Raw genomic sequence first — 17,951 nt, 5'->3', positions numbered from 1 at the left:
TGAGTTCGAGCCCCGTGTTGGGCTCTGTGCTGACAGCTCAGAGCCTGGAGCCTGCTTCACATTCTGTGTCTCCCTCTCTCTCTGCCCCTTCCCTGCTCATGCTGTGTCTCTCTCTGTCTCAAAAATAAATAAACATTAAAAAAATTTTTTTTAATTAAAAAAAAATCAGAATTTCTCATTTCCATTTTATTGATAGGGAAACAGATGCAAAATTGATGTTAAGCAGTTTGCCAAAGGTCATTCCACTAATTAGTGGTAAGGTAAAAAGACTAATGTCTGTTTGGTTCCAAAGCTCATATTCTTATCCTACACTGTATTATACTTACAATTCTTCTCCACACACACTGTAGCGTGTCCTCCAAAGGACAGGAATTATGTAATATTTACCTTTGTGTCGCAAATATTTCACCTAGAGCCTGACACATTGTTCCAAGGGAAATTTAAAACAGGATTACCCGCCTACTTTGTTCTAAAATTTTAGACTTCTATTAATATGTCTGACATACTCAAGTATTCATGACTGATTTGCACAATGAAGAAATTTTGCATTGTAAGATTGTGCTGGCTTTTTTGGCAGTGATGTTACTCCATTTACTTATAATTTAATCAGTCAACTGTTTATGGCTTATGAGTAGGTTGAAAGCCATAAACACTCTCTCCAGGAAAGTGCTTAATATTCCTAGACACGTAGAAATTTGCATGTAATTTCAAGAGATTATGGATCTCTTGTAACTTACGCCTGATCTCACTGGGGAATTATAGACCCAGGTTGAGAAGTGCCTTTCCAGGCTAATATAATTTGGTCATATTTTTGGGACTTCACGTGAGTATGGACCATTTGAGCAGATCCAGAGCTCAAAGAGTTTTCGTCCGAATCTGTTGTGGGCCATGTTTATGCCAGATCCTCCATCTGGGCAAGAATATAAATCAAGCTCCTTAATTTTCTTTCTTAAAAAAGTGAACTGAGTCACTTTATGTTTGTTGTAAAAGCTCATTCTTCTCCAGCCTCCCCAGCAGTACCAATGGACACTTGAGGCACTATGCCTGGCACGGAGGTTTACAAGGAATTGCAGTGTATTATTTTCTCCTTAACATGTACTAAATGTCAGAGACTGATATGAAGAATGTTTCTCTTTATTATTTTTAAAAATTTAAAACATTTTTTAAGTGTTTATTAATTTTTGAGAGAGCGTGAGCAGGGGTGGGGCAGAGAGAGAGGGAGACACAGAATAGTCCGAAGCAGGCTCCAGGCTCTGGACTGTCAGCACAGAGCCCAATGTGGGGCTCAAACCCACAAACGGTGAGATCATGACCTGAGCTGAAGTCGGATGCTTAACTGACTGAGCCACCCAGGCGCCCCAAGAATATTTCTCTTTAAAACATGGGAAGACAGTTGCCCATTGTGCTGTTCAGTGTTCTTCACAATAAGTATTTGATAAGAAAGAAGTTTCTCTCTTTTTTTAGTTTTCTGAGTCCCTAGCTCATTGTGGGCTCCTAAACTTGTTTTTTATGCATTTAGTGCCTAATTCTGTGCTTATTTTTACTATCCTTATCGTTAGGTTTGTGAATTTATTTCTCACTCCCCTGTACTCATGCATTTTCCTTGTGTTTGAAGCTTTCTGTTAACTGTTTGTTACCACAGGAATGCCAAAAGAGCATTACAACTCATTGAATTTGTTCAAGCCTGTATTTGTATGCGTATACTTTGCCTCTCTTCCTGTCACCTTCACCTACTTCATCCCACCCCTTTTGCCCCAGCCAGTTGGGCTTTATATCTTTCCTCAACCCACTACTGTAATTTTCTTCTCTTAGCTCCCTGCTTTTATTTTCTGGACTTTGGATCTTCTGTTACCCACAAGTTTAACTGCTTGCTTTTGAGTGCAGATTCGTCTCCATTTCCCTGACTTTATATCCTGTGGGCTTTTTACAGCCTTATCTAGAGTATAGGTAATGGCAAGAAACAAGAACATGTGAATCTGGAAAGTTTTGAAATCTCAAACATACAGAAAAGTACAATACAAAGAACTTTTCTCCTTGAACTGTTTGAGAGTGAGTACTGCCATGACGTTTTACCACCCTGAGTCCTTCATTGTGTATTTCCTACAAATTTGGACATTTTCTGACATAACTACATCACTACTATGGAAGTAAAAATAACTGCCACCTAATCCTCAAATCACTAGGATGACTGCTAGTTATCCCACTAATGTCTTTCATCGTGGAAGGATCCAGTTCAGAATTATGTATTGCACTTAGTTGTGTCTTTTTAGTCTTTTTTAGCCTGGAATAAGTCCTTAGTCTTTGCTTGGCTTTTATGACCTTGACCCTTTTGAAGATGAGATGGGTCAGTTATTTTGTAGAATGTCCTTCAATTTGAAGTTGTCTGATATTTCTTCATGATTAGATTCAAGTGAGGTATCCTTGGCAGGACAGGGTGGTACACATTTTAGATTTTGGCTCATTGTTGGTAAAATTAACTTTGATCGTTTTGATTTTTATTAAAGTGGTATCTTCTCCAGGCAGAGATTTCCCTTTGTAATCAATAAGGATTTTAAAGGAGGATACTTTAATTAAGACTGTGTAAATATTCTATTCCCTTTCAAGTGTTCAATTTATTTATTTATATTAAAAATAGGCTCATGGGTTCTATGTTGCTCGATGGGTTATACTTCATTAATAGAATTACTTATTTTCATGCTTAAATTGTTTTAGATTTGAGCAGTGGGAGCTTCTTCAAGCTGGCTCCTATGTCCTCTTCTTCAGTCTTTTATTTTGCAATAATTTTAGGTTTACAGAAAAAATTGCAAAGATATGAGATAGAGTTCCCATGTATCCCAGTTTCCATTCATGTTACATCTTATATACTCAAGGTACATTAGTGAGGACTAAGACATTAACATTGGTACATTATTATTAACAGAACTTCAGTCTTTGGATTTCATTAGTTTTTTCACTTATGTCGTCTTTCTGTTCCAAGATCCAATTCAGGGGCCCACATTGCACTCGGTCAGTATGTCCCATTGGTCTCCATTCTGCATCAGTTTCTCTTCCTTGCTTTTTATGACCTTGACAGCTTTGGTTAGATATCTTTTAGAATGCCCCTCCACGTTGGTTTGTATGATGTTTTTCTCATGAGAGATTAGGGTTATGGAATTTTGGTAAGAATTCCGTAGAGGTGAGGTGTACTTCTGATAACATCATTTTAGGGAGAACGTGACTTACTACCAGTGATGTTAACCTTGATCATTTGCATAAGGTGATGTCTTCTATGTCATTCCTGTAAAGACACAATTTTTCCCATTCACGATTCCTTGGAAACAAGTCACTAATTCCAGCACACACTTATGGGAAGGGTCTGAGGTCCTTGTACATGTCCCCATCCTTTGCCAAGCACTTCCTTTGTTTTCAACATAAGATGTTGCAGCTTATTTTGCACTTTCTGTGCTTCAGCCCTGGAACCAGCCATTTCATGATGGCACCTGTTATGGACTGAATGTGTGTGTTCCTCCAAATTCATATGTTGAAGACCTAGCCCCCCTCCCCTCACCGTGTGGCTATATTTGGAGATGGGGCTTCTGTGGAAGTAATTAAGGTTAAACAAGGCTGTAAGGGTGGGGCCCTGATCCAGCAGGAGAAGGATCCTCAGAAGAAAAGACCCCAGAGAGCTTGCTGTCTGCTGTGTGCATCCACTTCCTTCCCCTAAATGTGTGCAAGCACTAGAGAAAGGCTATGTGAGGACCAGATGATGAAACATTTATAAGCCATATTAGGGAATTTGGATTTTACTTTAAGGGAAATGAGGATCCATTGAAATAATTAACCCAAGGTAGTGATGCAATCTTATTTCTAGCTGTCAAAAAGTAACACTATGTTATTTTTGTTTTTATCTTTCAAGCTTTGTTCTTGGCCTAACCCTCATTCTAAGGTTAGGAGGTCAGTGATGCAGTAAGTTTTAGAAATGTGATGGGAATGAATATTTCTTAGACTTTATTTTTGTAGTGCTGATACTTAAGATGCAATATAGTTTAGTATTTCACTGTGTTTGCTCTAGAGTCTGTTATTCTGGGTTTGAATCCTAGATCGATCACATACTGTCTATACTGTAGTTCACTATACTTTTCTAGGCCTCAATGGCCTCATCTTTAAAATCTGGATAATAAAAGCCAGTTTTAAAATCTAACTAATCTGGGTTAAATAGGATTAAATGAGATAATATCTATAAATTGCCTGGGATACAGTGAGCACTCTGTAAATTATCATTATTATTACTATTTTGATAATAAGAAAAGCTAAAAGTGTATTAATTTTTTTAGACAAAGTCAGAATGTTACCCTGGCAAAAAGTTTGTATTCAAATGAACTTCCCAACATAATAGCTCCATTTAAAGTAGCTAAAATTTTACCAAAGTTAAAATTAATACCACATTTACTCAGGCAGTATCATGAAAGATAATATATGATAGACCCTCCATTGGGCCAAAAAAAAAATTATTACCTGATGTGGAACATGCAAATGCTGTTCCAAGCAAGCAATAGCACATCTAGGTTTGGAGCCTAAGAGAGAGGTTTGAAAGTGGAAATAAGAATTTAGAGATCATTGGCACGAAGATGGAACTTAAGGCATCACGAGTGATGCAAAAAAAGCATTTGATAAAATTTAACACCCATTCCTAATAAAAATTCATAGGAATCAGGAATAGAAGAGAACTCAAACTTGAAGATTATCTAGAAAACCCAAAGCCATCATATTCAATGGTGAACTACTGAGAACTTTCCCTCTGAGATTAGGAGCAGTGTCAGCATCACTTCCATTCCAGATTGTACTGGAAATTGTAGCTAGCATAATATGGCTAACAGACTGAAAACTGATAAGCAACAGGGAAATTTAAAAATCGTTGGAACACAAAATGTCTTTAGGACTTGGGTAGGAAAGGATTTCTTTTTTTTTTTTTTGAGGGTGGGGGTGCAGGTGAGCAAGGGGCAGAGAGAGGGAGAGAAGTGGGGCTCACCCAAAGCAGGGCTCATGCTCACCCCATGCAGGGGCTCATGCTTGCCCGAAGTGGGGCTTGAGCTCACCAACTGTGAGATTATGACCCGAGATGAAGCCAAGAGTCAGAGGCTTATCTGTGCAAGCCACCCACCTGCCTCAGGAAAGGACTTCTTAATGTACAAAAAATACAAATGGTAAAGGAAAGAATTAATAAATTTGGCTTGATTAAAATGATACATTTCTCTTCACCAGAAAAATTCACAAATAAAATAACAGACCACATAGCAGGGGAATACATTTATAATACAGTTCCCAACAAAGGATTAGTATGCAGAATATGTTAAAGAAAAAAAAAAAAACTCCTACAAGTCGTTAAAAGACAAATACAATAGAAAAATGGCAATCAAGATGAGTGTTTTCCAGAAAGAGAAATAAATGGCAAATAAACATGAAAAGGTGCCTATGTCAGTTAAAGTTCTTCAGAGATACGTATATAATATTCATGTTAAAATGTATTTATACTATATGCAGATATATATATAGAGAGAGAGCTTGATTGATTGATTGAGGGAGCTGGCAAGTCTGGAATCTGTCAGGCACATCAACAGGCTAGAAAGTCAGGCATGTTTTGATGCTACGGTCTTGAGGCAGGATTGCTTCTCCAGGAAACCTCAGTTTTTGGTGTTAAGGCCTTCATCTGATTAGATGAGGCCCACCCACATTATGTAAGGTTGTCTCCTTTACTTAAACTGATGGTAGATACTAACCACGTCTACAAAATCCTTCACAGCAACACTTAGATTAATGTTTAGATAGCTGGATACTATAGCCAAGTCAACCTAAAAGTAACTATCACAAGCTCTACCTTTAGTAATCAAGGGAATACAAGTTAAGATCACAGTGAGGTACAATTATATTCACGAAATTGACAAGTATCTGGTAACACCAAGCATTGTAGGGATATGTATTAGCAGGACTTTCACATCCTCCTGATGGAATATAGACTGGTACAGCCGTTCTAGCAAACAAATTGGCACTTTCATACAAAGACGATCATTTGCATATGTGCAGCCCAGGAATTTCATTTCTTCAGAAACTTGTACATGAGTACTAGGAAATATATAAAATTTATAAGAATGTGGTAGTAATTTTATTTTATTTTATTTTTTAAATAAATTTTTTTTAACATTTATTTATTTATTTATTTATTTATTTATTTTAAATTTTTTTTTCAACGTTTTTTATTTATTTTTGGGACAGAGAGAGACAGAGCATGAACGGGGGAGGGGCAGAGAGAGAGGGAGACACAGAATCGGAAACAGGCTCCAGGCTCCGAGCCATCAGCCCAGAGCCTGACGCGGGGCTCGAACTCACGGGCCGCGAGATCGTGACCTGGCTGAAGTCGGACGCTTAACCGACTGCGCCACCCAGGCGCCCCAACATTTATTTATTTTTGAGACAGAGAGAGACAGAGCATGAACGGGAGAGGGTCAGAGAGAGAGGGAGACACAGAATCTGAAACAGGCTCCAGGCTCTGAGCAGTCAGCACAGAGCCCGACGCGACGTGGGGCTCGAACTCACATACCGCGAGATCGTGACCTGAGCCGAAGTCGGACGCTTAACTGACTGAGCCACCCAGGCGCCCCTAATTTATTTTATTTTTAATTACACCCAAGTTAGCATATAGTGCAATAATGATTTCAGGAGTAGATTCCAGTGATTCATCCCCTATGTATAACACCCAGTGTTCATCCCAACAAGTGTCCTCCTTAATGCCCCTGACACATTTAGCCCATCCCCCCTCCCACCCACAGCACCTCCAGCAACCCTCTGTTCTCTGTATTTAAGAGTCTCTTAAGAGTTCAGGTCTCCCATAAGAGACCTGAAAAGTCCCCCTCCCTGTTTTTATTTTATTTTTGTTTCCCTTCCCTTATGTTCATCTGTTTTGTATCTTAAATTCCACATATGAGTGAAGTCATACGAATGATATATTTCGCTTAGCATGATACACTCTAGATCCATCCATGTTGTTGCAAATGGCAAGATTTCATTCTTTTAGATTGCCAAATAATACTCCATTGTGTATATATACCACATCTTTATCCATTCATCTGTTGGTGGACATTCTGGGCTCTTTCCATACTTTGGCCATTGTCAATAGTGCTGCTATAAACATTGGGGTACATGTGCCCCTTCAAAACAGCACACCTGTATCCCTTGGATATATACCTAGTAGTGCAACTGCTAGGTCATAGGGTAGTTCTATTTTTAACTTTTTGAGAAACCTCCATACTGTTTTCCAGAGTGGCTGCACCAGTTTGCACTCCCACCAGCAGTGCAAAAGAGATCATCTTTCTGCGCGTCCTCACCAACATCTGCTGTTTTTTTCTTATTATTTAAATTTTTTTTTACTGTTTATTTTTGAGAGGGAGCATGAGTGAGGAAGAGAGAGGGAGACACAGAATCTGAAGCAGGCTCCAGGCTCTGAGCTGTCAGCACAGAGCCTGATGCAAAGCTCGAACTCAAGAATCACGAGATCATGTCCTGAGCCAAAGTTGGATGCTTAACCGACTGAGCCACCCAGGTGCCGTGGTAGTAATTTTTTAAAAATATGTAAGTAGCAAAACAACAACCTAGAAAGCAAATATTCATTGATAGAAAAATAGTCCTAGAATGGAATATCAAACAGTAGTGAATAAATGAATGGCCAGGTGGAACATGAGTGAATTTTTGGAACATATTATTGAGTATAAAAAGCAAGGCACACGGCACCTAGCTGTCTCAGTCAGTAGAGCGTCTGACTCTTGATCTCAGGGTTGTAAGTTTAGACCTCAAGTTGGGCATGGAGCTTACTTAAAAAAAAAAAAAAGCAAAGCACACACACACAGAAGCAAGGCACAGAAAACTAAAAGCATCATAATACCATTTCTCTAAAGCTCAGAAACAAGTAAAACAACATATTGTTTGGAGATGCATACCTAAGTGAGCAACTCCAACCATAGGGGAACGGTGGGATGAGCCTAGCAAATGAATGCAAGTCAGTGGAACAGTGTTGCTAATGTTCTCTTAGGTTTGGTGGTGAGTTCCTAGATGCTTATTTCATTATTATGCCTCGTAACTTAATATGTGTTACAGATAATCTCTTTATAATATCAAATCACTTAAAATTTTAAAGGTAAATTAGCAAAAATGTTTCCTTTTTTATTCCAAAAAAGTAGAATTTGAAATCTGTGAAGGCCTTTCTTAGGGAAAAAAAAAAAAATTAATGAAAGTAAGTCTGAGAAGGGTTTAGAAGGTGATGTGATTCATGTTTAATACTAAGCCTGGGTTGGGGCGCCTGGGTGGCTCAGTGAGTTAAATGCCCAACTTCGGCCCAGGTCATGATCTCGTGGTTGATGAGTTCGAGCCCCACAATGGGCTCTCTGCTGTCAGCACAGAGCCCACTTTGGATCCCCTGAACCCCCTCTCTCTACCCCTTCCCCACTCATATTCTGTCTCTTTCTCAAAAATAAACATTAAAAAAAAAAAAACAACCTGAGGCTGGGTTTCCTTAAGGCTATCAATTCTCTCCCCAGGAAGTATTTCATATGTGCAAAACTTTCATTTAATTCCAGAGAGTGGTAATGAACGTGGCCTGGAGATAGGTTACTAAAGCTGTTTAATGCTATCAGTTTTGATGAACTTATCTTACTGTAAGTAATTTGTAACTGATATTCCTGGTCAGAAGACAAAATGTTTTCATCAAATGTGCTACTTCATTCCTTAAAATTAACTTATAAGTTAATAGAAATGTCATAAAGCTCTTAGAATAGGGAGATACACTTTCAGTTGTTTGGGTTCTGTGCTTCTGTAGAGCATAGTGGAATTTAGGCAAATGGTTGTTAGGGCTCTCTTTCAGGTTTTAAGTTTTTAATTTGGCCAACTTACCAAGGCTTAAATTGAGGGGTGACCCACTTTTGCCTGGGTCAAAACAACCAGGGCATGGAGAAAAATAATCGTTTTTTTTTTTCTTTACAAGAAGTCTTGTAAGGTTTCCCAGCTGGCAGAATCTGTATGCCACATCTGATACATAGAAAAGTTACAATTTTAAATAGAGGTATTTTAAAAATAAAAACTTTAAGTTGCAAAATGCATCTTTGAATATTTAAGATCTCTCTCAGGTAATTCAGCTGAATGAGGAACATAACATGTCATTTGTTTACAGATAGTTGATAATGTGAAGAGCAGTGTCATGTTTTCTTAATCTGGCGCTCGACAGCTGTTAACTACTGAAAGGAGAGATGAAAGTCTGTGCGACTAAAAGCGTACCACCTTCTATATTAGGTATTAGCTGATTGGCAAGATGTGTGTGCTATGCTATTGAGAGAGTTACACTTTCTTAATGAATACACTATATGTTTTTTTTAAGTCCAAGAAAACATTACAGTTTACAAGATAAAAAATGACCGTAGTAAGATATGTATATTGATCATACTACTACATAACTCATCAAACCATATTTCACAAAATTGGTAGTATATGTTACTTTAAAATATATCTAATTTTGACTTACTATTAAAGAATACTAAATTATCAACTTTACTTTCTTTTCTTTCTTACCATAGGTGATTATCTTTTCTTCACCTAACATTATGTTTTTATATTTTGCCTGTTATGTCACTCTTCCCCCGCCCCCCCCCCCCCCACTTACATTGTGTTAAAGGGGAAAATATGTCTCAATTTGTAACTGCCCACGTATTTATTTTCTGTTTCCATATGATCTCTTACTAGGGCACTAATGATATTGTTTTTGTAATTCTTAGTGGTAGTATACTATTTTTAATTAATTTTTGAAGGAATATGGTGGTATTGTGTAGAGGTTAAGGTTGTAGTCCCTGGAACCAGACTGATGGGTGAATCTCCACTCAGCAAGTTACTAAGTATGACTTTGGCAAGTTACTTGATTTTTCTCTGCTCTGGTTTCCTGGTTTTTAATAAAAGGAGTGAGGTACCCTTGCTCTGGTACCTAAGTAAAAGCTAAATGAATATTAGCTATAATAATGGCAATGATAAGAATTATTATCATTGAGTAAATTCGCTTCTATTGTGAACTCAACATACCAGCACTTGTGTATGTTTAATTTATTCATGTGCAATATAGAACAGGTTGGCTGTAACCCTCCATCCAGGATCAGAATGTCCACCTACATGATAGTCCAGTTCCTTTAGAAAATAATAATTGCATCTGTTGTGTATTATTAGTAAACTTTCAAGGCCAAATATCAATTCAATGACAAAATAATTATTTTCAGTTTAGTGTATGTTTGAGTGCCTACCGTATGCAAAGCAGTACAGGTACTATACAAATCTATGAAATGCAGTTCCCATACTCAAGTATTATCAATTTAACAGGAGGATTGGGAATATAAATTTGCTTTTTCAGGACCCCAGCTGGGTGAAAGTCATACCAGAAGAAGCAAGTTCAGACTGGATTGATAATGGAAACAATGAACTGGAAAGCCAGTTTCAACATCTTGGGGAGCCAAGTGGAAATAAATTGAACCACACGTGTACCTTGTGGTGGTTATTGTTTCATACCCGGGGATCGCTAGGTTTGCAGTCTAACTGTATTTATTCTCTAGGCTGGTACTACAGCATCTACAAGTGTATTACTTGTTAAAAACTCAGCATGTGATATACAAAGAGAAATGTTTAATATTATTTCTATAAGACAGGCATTAAAAAAGTATGATCATTGTTAGTGTAGAGGTGAGAGAAGTCATGTCCTGTGGGAAAGAATTGGAGAAAACTTCATGAAAGAATATTTGAACTGGGATTTCAAAGGATGCATGTGGTTTCAGATGAAGTTTACAAGTATTGATATCTTTGTCCCATGCAAGGTCAAGGTATCCGCATGAGCAGAGATTCAGAATGAGGGCTGTGCATGGCATCCTCATGAGATAGTGATCATAGAGCAGAAACAGGATCTGTGTGCAGATCCTGTACTGGGAGATACAGTTGGAGAGGTAGGTTGATGTCATATTTGGTGGGCCTGGAATGCCTTTAATTTAAATAATGGAGATCCGTGGAAGGTGTTGTACATGGCAGATGGTGGTAGTAATGATTGGCTAATACAGCTGGATTATCCACTAACTGCATTCATGTGTTTATTTGAACTCGTGTTTTGTCTCTTTCAGGAAGTTCATGATTTATTACAAGACTATGAGTTAAAGTATTGTTATGTGGACAGAAATAAGAGAACAGGTAAGATTTCACTTTTAAGCATCTGGTTTCACTTTGATTCTAAATGTGGGCATTATTAATGTATCTATGTATCTTACTAGAAACATTCATTTTTATAAAGAATGTCCTAATACGTTGTGATGTTATAGTAAATTTTTGTAGGCTTTGTATTGTTTATTTTTTAATTGCAGTATAATTAACATGCAATGTTATATTAGTTTCAGATGTACAACATATTTTTTTGGGGGTGTACGACATATTGATTCCACAATTCTATACATTACTCAGTGATTACCACAGTAAGTGTAGTCACCATCTGTAACCATACATGATTACAGTATTATGGACCGTGTTCCCTATGCTGTACTTTTCATCTCCGTCACTTATTTCATAGCTAGAAGTTTGTACCTCTTAATTCCCTTTATATATTTCACTCACCACTCCCCCATGTCCCCTCAGGCAACCACCAGTTTGTTCCCTGTATTTAAGAGGTTTTTTTTTTTTTATTAAAGCACGTTCAATGCACAACAGGGGGCTCAAACTCATGACCCTGATATCAAGTTGCATGCTCCATCACCTGAGCCATTCAGGTGCCCCCCCATTTGTTTTTGTTTATTCATTTGTTTTTTTAGATTCCACATATTAGTGAAATCATTTGGTATTTATCTTTCTGTCTCTGATTTGTTTCACTTAGCAATATACCCTCTAGGTCTGTTCATGTGGTTGCAAATGACAAGATCTCATTCTTTTTTATGGCTGAGTAATATTCTGTTATATGTGTGTATATATACATGTGTGTGTGCATATATATGTATATATATACACACACCATATCTTCTCTATGCATTTATCTATTAATGGACATTTGGATTGCTTCCATATCTTTGTTGTAAATAATGTTGCAGCAAACATGTATCTTTTCAAATTAATGTTTTCATTTTTTTTGGGTAAATACCCAGTGGTGGAATTACTGAATCATATGGTATTTCTATTTTCAATGTTTTGAGGAACCCCCATACTACTATCCACAGTGGCTGCACTAATTTACATTCCTATTAACAGTGCACAAGGGTTCCCTTTTCTCCTCATCCTCATCAACACTTTTAGTTCTTGTCGTTTTGATACTAACCATTGCGACTGGTGTGAGGTAATATCTCATGATTTTGATTTGCATTTCTCTGCTGATGAGTGATGTTGAGCATCTTTTCATGTATCTGTTGGCCATCTGTATGTCTTCTTTGGAAAAATGTCTATTCAGGCCCTTTGCCCATTTTTAAGAAATGCTTGTTTATTTATTTTGAGAGTGAGAGTAGGAGAGAGAGAGAATGCCAGGTAGGCAGAGAGAGAGAATGCCAAGCAGACTCCATGCTATCAGCACAGAGCCTGCCACAGGGCTTGATCTCACAAACTGTGAGGTCATGACCTGAGCTGAAATCAAGAGTCAAATGCTTAACCAACTGAGCCACCCAGGCACTCCTCTGCCCATTTTTTAATCACATTGTTTTTTGGTGTTGATTTGTATATGTTTATATGTTTTGGGTATCAGTCCTTTGTCAGATACATCATTTGCAAATATCTTCTTACAATCATTAGGTTGTCTTTTTGTTCTGTTGATGATTTCCTTGGCCAGGCAAATTAGTGTAGTCTCAATAGTTTATTTTTGCTTTTGTTTCCTTTGCCTAAGGAAACATACCCATAAATAAGTTGTTAAGGGTGATGTCCAAGAGATCACTGCCTTTTTTTTTCAACCATTAGGAGTTTTACAGTTTCACGTCTCACATTTAAGTCTTTAGTTCATTGTAAGTTTATTTTGTGTACGGTGTAAGAAGGTGCAGTTTCATTCTTTTGAATGTGGCTGTACAATTTTCCCAGCACCATTTATTGAAAAGACTGCCTTCCCCATTGTATATTCTTGCCTACTTTGTTATAGATTAATTGACCATATAGGTATGGGCTTATTTGTGGGCCCTCTGTTTCATTGATCTATGTGTCTGTTTTTCTGCCAGTACCATCCTGTTTTGATTACTACAGCTTTGTAGTAGATCTTGAAAGCTAGGATTGTAACACTTTGAGCTTGATTCTTCTTTCTCAAGATTGCTTTGGCTTCTTGAGGTTCTTTGTGGTTCCATATAAATTTTAGGATTATTTGTTCAGGTTCTGTGAAAAATGTTGTTGGTATTTTGTTAGAGATTGCATTAAATCTGTAGGTTGCTTTGAGTAGTGTAGACATCTTGACAGTATTGGCTCTTCCAATACAGGAGCATGGAATATCTTTCCATTTGTTTGTGTTATCTTCAATTTATTTCATCAATGCCATAGCTTTCAGAGTACAGGTCTTTTACCTCCTTGGTTAAATTTATTCCTGAGCATTTTATTCTTTTTAGTACAATTATAAATGAGATTGTTTTCTTTCTCTTTCTGCTATTTAATTATTAGTGTCCAGAAAGGCAACTATTTTCTGTGTATTAATTTTGTATCCTGCAGCTTTGCTGCACTCATGTATTCTAATAGTTTTTGGTCAAATCTTTCGGGTTTTCTACGTATAGTATCATACCATCTACAAATAGTGACAGTTTAACTTCTTCCTTACCAATTTGGATGACTTCTTATTTAATTTCTGTGGCTAGGTCTTCTGTACTATGTTAAATAAGAGTGGCAAGAGTGGACATCCTTGTCTTGTTTCTGGTCTTAGATAAAAAGCTTTCAGTTTTTTACCATTGAGTATGATGTTAGCTGTGTGTTTTTCATGAATGATCTTTATTTAGGTTAAGGTACATATCCCCTAAACACACTTTGTTGAGAGAGCGTATCATCAATTCATGTTGAATTTTGTCAAATGCTTTTTCTGCATCTACTGAGATGATTGTATGACTTCTTTGTTTTGTTAATGTGGTTTATCCTTGTTGATTGATTTGTGAATATGTGAACCTGCTTATCTCCTTGGAATAAATCCCACTTGATCCAAGTGAATGATCCTTTCAATGTATTGCCGAATGCAGCTTGCTAATATTTTGTTGAGGATTTTTGCATCTGTTCACCAGGAATATTTGTCTGTGATTTTCTTTTTTTGTAGTGTCTCTGTTTTGTTTTGTTTTGTTTTGTTTTTTAAATCAGGGTAATACTGGCCTCATAGAATGTATTTGGAAGCTTTCCTTCCTCTTCTATTTTTGGAATAGTTTCAGGAGAATCAGTATTTTTGCTTAAATGAAAGGTAGAATTCACTTGTGAGGCAATCTGGTCCTGGACTTCTGTTTGTGTGAAGTTTTTCATTATCAGTTCAACTTTGTTACTAGTAATTGGTCTGTTCAGATTTTCTATCTCTTCCTGATTCAGTTTTGGAAGATGGTATGTTTCTAGAAATTTACCCATTTTTTCTAGGTTGTTCTGTCTATTGACAAAATTTTTTGTGGTATTCTCTTACAATCTTTTGTATTTCTGTGGTGTCAGTTGTTAATTCCCCTTTTATCTCTGATATTATTTATTTGTATCCTCTCTTTTTTTCTTGATGAGTCTGGCTAAAGGTTTATCAGTTTTGTTGATCTTTTATCTCTTGGTTTCATTGATCTTTTCTGTTGTTTTTTTTACTCTCTAATTTATTTTGGCTCTGATCTTAATATCTTCTTTCTTTCCTGGCTTTGGGCTTTGTTTCTTCTTCCTTTTCTAATTCCTTTAGGTGTTAGGTTAGACTGTTGGAGATTTTTCTTGTTTCTTGAGGTAGGCCTGTATCCCTATAAATTTCCCTCTTAGAACTGCTTTTGCTGTGTCCCAGAGATTTTGGAACATTGTGTTTTTATTTTCATTTGTCTTCAAGTATTTTTAATTTCATCTTTAATTTCTGCATTGAAGAAATCCAGTGGCTGTTTAGTAGCATGTGGTTTAGCTTCCACCTTTGTGTGTTTTTCCACTTTTTTTTCTTGTGATTGATTTCTAGTTTTATACCATTGTGATCAGAAAAGATACAGGATTTAAATTTTATTAAATTTATTGAAACTTGTCCGTATCCTGTCATATTATCCTGGAGAATGTTCCTTGTGAACTTGAAAAGAATGTGTGTTCTATTGATTTGGAGTGGAATATTCTGTATATATCTGTTAAGTCCATCTGCCCTAGTATGTCGTTCAAAGACACCGTTTCATGATTGATTTTCTGCCTGAATGATCTATTCATTGATGTAAGTGGGGTGTTAAAGTCCCCTACTATTATTGTATTACTGTCAATTTCTTGCTTTCTGTCAATATTTGCTTTATGTATTTAGGTGCTTCAATATGAAAGAAAATTTTTAAGACTTTATAAAATTTTGCATTAGACATAGTTGGAAAAAATAAAATCTGTATGAAAATCAAAAACAAAACAGAACATTGTAGTATCTTATAGTGGAACTCCTGATATAATTCTTGTACTTTGATTTGAGTCACTGGTCATGAAATTAGGTTAGTGGTTGGTATCAGCCTAAAAAAACACAATGAAATAGAATAGAAAATATCAGAGTGCATTGCATAGGGCAGGAGTTTCAGTTACTGATACTTTTGTTTCAGCAATATTTGAAGTGTGTGTGTGTGTGTTTATTGAGTCACAGACCAAAAATATATTCCTTACTGTGGGTCATAGTCAAAAAAGTTTGCAAACACTGGCTTAGACAAAACTTTAATTCATTTTGTTATCTTCTAGCTTTTGTTACCTTACTGAATGGGGAACAAGCCCAGAATGCAATTCAGATGTTCCATCAATATTCTTTTCGAGGAAAGGACTTAATTGTTCAGCTCCAGCCAACAGATGCTTTGCTGTGTATTACCAACTTACCCACTTCTTTTACATTAGAAGAGTTTGAAGAACTTGTTCGTGCTTATGGAAATATCGAGAGATGTTTTCTAGTCTACAGTGAGGTTACTGGCCATTCCAAAGGCTATGGATTTGTGGAATACATGAAAAAGGACTTTGCTGCAAAGGCTAGATTGGAGTTATTGGGTAAACAATTGGGAGCATCAGCTCTGTTTGCACAATGGATGGATGTTAATCTATTGGCTGCAGAGCTAATTCATTCTAAGTGCCTTTGTATAGATAAACTCCCTAGTGACTACAGGGATTCAGAGGAGCTGTTGCAATTTTTTTCCAGTATACATAAACCTGTGTTTTGCCAGGTATGTATTTTTCAGGTATCATTTGAAATATTTGAAAATATCTGCCTCTGTATCTATTGTATATGCACTCACAAATTTATTATGCCTATGTGAATATCACAGTGGATAATCTAATTCTTCTTTAGTCTATAATGAAGACTTTAAGTTCATGGTAAATTTTAAATCAATTCCCATTGTGTGTGGGTCAACCTATAGTATTATATAGTTAAGTATGTCTTAGCAAACCCATCACTTACTCATTCACCTCATTCCATCCATGTGTCTAGCCTTTCATTCATTGATCCATTCATCTATCCAAGTTTTACTTATTATCTTCTCCACACCAGACACTATATTGGTAAAAGTTAGAAATAGAATAGAAACGTACTCTCTCAATACCTTACAATTTTGCAGAAGGTACTGACAAGCAAATAATGATAAATCCTGTATAAAGAGTGATGTAATTATTGGAAGATAGAAAAGTATTATGAGGTTTAAAAAGAATGTATAATTCTGTCCTAATGGGATCATGGTGAGACATTTAGAGAAGATCTTGAAAACTGACAACACTGGTACGAATTTTCATGTAATTTATCAGTAAGATTAAATATATTCTACTAAACATAGATATGAACTATAAGATCCTTCCCTTATAGGTGTTTGATAGCAACTAATGAACTCTTTTTCTCTCTTGCTTTTCTTAATTTCTTCCTTCTCTCTCTTCTCTCCTTCTCTGTCATGCTGCTTTTCTTCTTAACCCCTGTTCTCCACCCCCACCACCCCACCAGTTTTCTTTAATCATATTATTTGTTCAGTCTCTACTGTTACAGTGGGATGCTAGGAGTTATGGTCACTCACGCACACACATACATATACATAACCATAGTATATTTAAATAATATATATAGCTAACTACATAAGTATATATAATATCTATAATTATAATTATATATGTGTATATATTATATATAATATATATGTATATAATATATATAATATATATAACATACATATTATATAATATACATATTATAATATGTATATTATACATATAATATACATATTATATAATATATACATATAATATACATATTATATAATATACATATATAAATGCCTACCTTATTTTTTCATTTCTACCCCTCCAATCCCAATATAAACATCAAGGAAACCATCCAAGAGCTTCATAAAATTAGAAAGTTTTGTGACAAAGCTTTTGTCAGTCTTCGCTCAGTTATTGAAAAGTGATTTCTGTAATCCATATACTATTTTTGAATACTAAAAATTGTATAGTGATATTCTAAGGTCATATATAATTCTTTGTAGCTGTCGTTGAGGCCTTTGAGGCAAATGTGAGGGGGAAAGCTGTTTATCACAAATTGTATTTGAATTATGAATCCCAGAATTGGAAGGTACCTGAGAGGTTCTCTAATCCAGCTTGCCATTGGTAGAAAAGTGTTTGTTACACTATTTGCAAGTGGCCATTTAGCTTCTGTTAAAATACTTCAAAATAATGGAAAATTAACTAGATGGGGAGTCAGACTAATACATGTTTGAGTGGCTCTCCTATTGAACTAAAAAAACTCTTTAAAACTACTGATGCTGTGGACTTAGAGGATTTTG

At 36.2% G+C, this 17,951-nt stretch overlaps 1 protein-coding gene across 2 annotated transcripts in view; it reads left to right on the top strand.

Moving 5' to 3' along the window:
* RAVER2 (ribonucleoprotein, PTB binding 2) overlaps positions 1-17,951 on the top strand; it is a 97,845-nt gene that overhangs the window by 9,267 nt on the left and 70,627 nt on the right. For both annotated transcript variants that reach the window (XM_019449017.2, XM_019449016.2), the window contains exons 2-3: positions 11,166-11,232; positions 15,880-16,349. In XM_019449017.2, coding sequence (XP_019304562.2) covers positions 11,166-11,232; positions 15,880-16,349 — 537 coding nt within the window. The remainder of the gene's footprint in view (positions 1-11,165; positions 11,233-15,879; positions 16,350-17,951) is intronic.

The sequence above is a fragment of the Panthera pardus genome, unplaced genomic scaffold (assembly GCF_024362965.1).
Source record: "Panthera pardus isolate Hobbes unplaced genomic scaffold, ASM2436296v1 HiC_scaffold_11, whole genome shotgun sequence".
Classification (NCBI taxonomy): Eukaryota; Metazoa; Chordata; class Mammalia; order Carnivora; family Felidae; genus Panthera; species Panthera pardus.
This window is presented reverse-complemented; position numbering and strand designations above follow the sequence as displayed.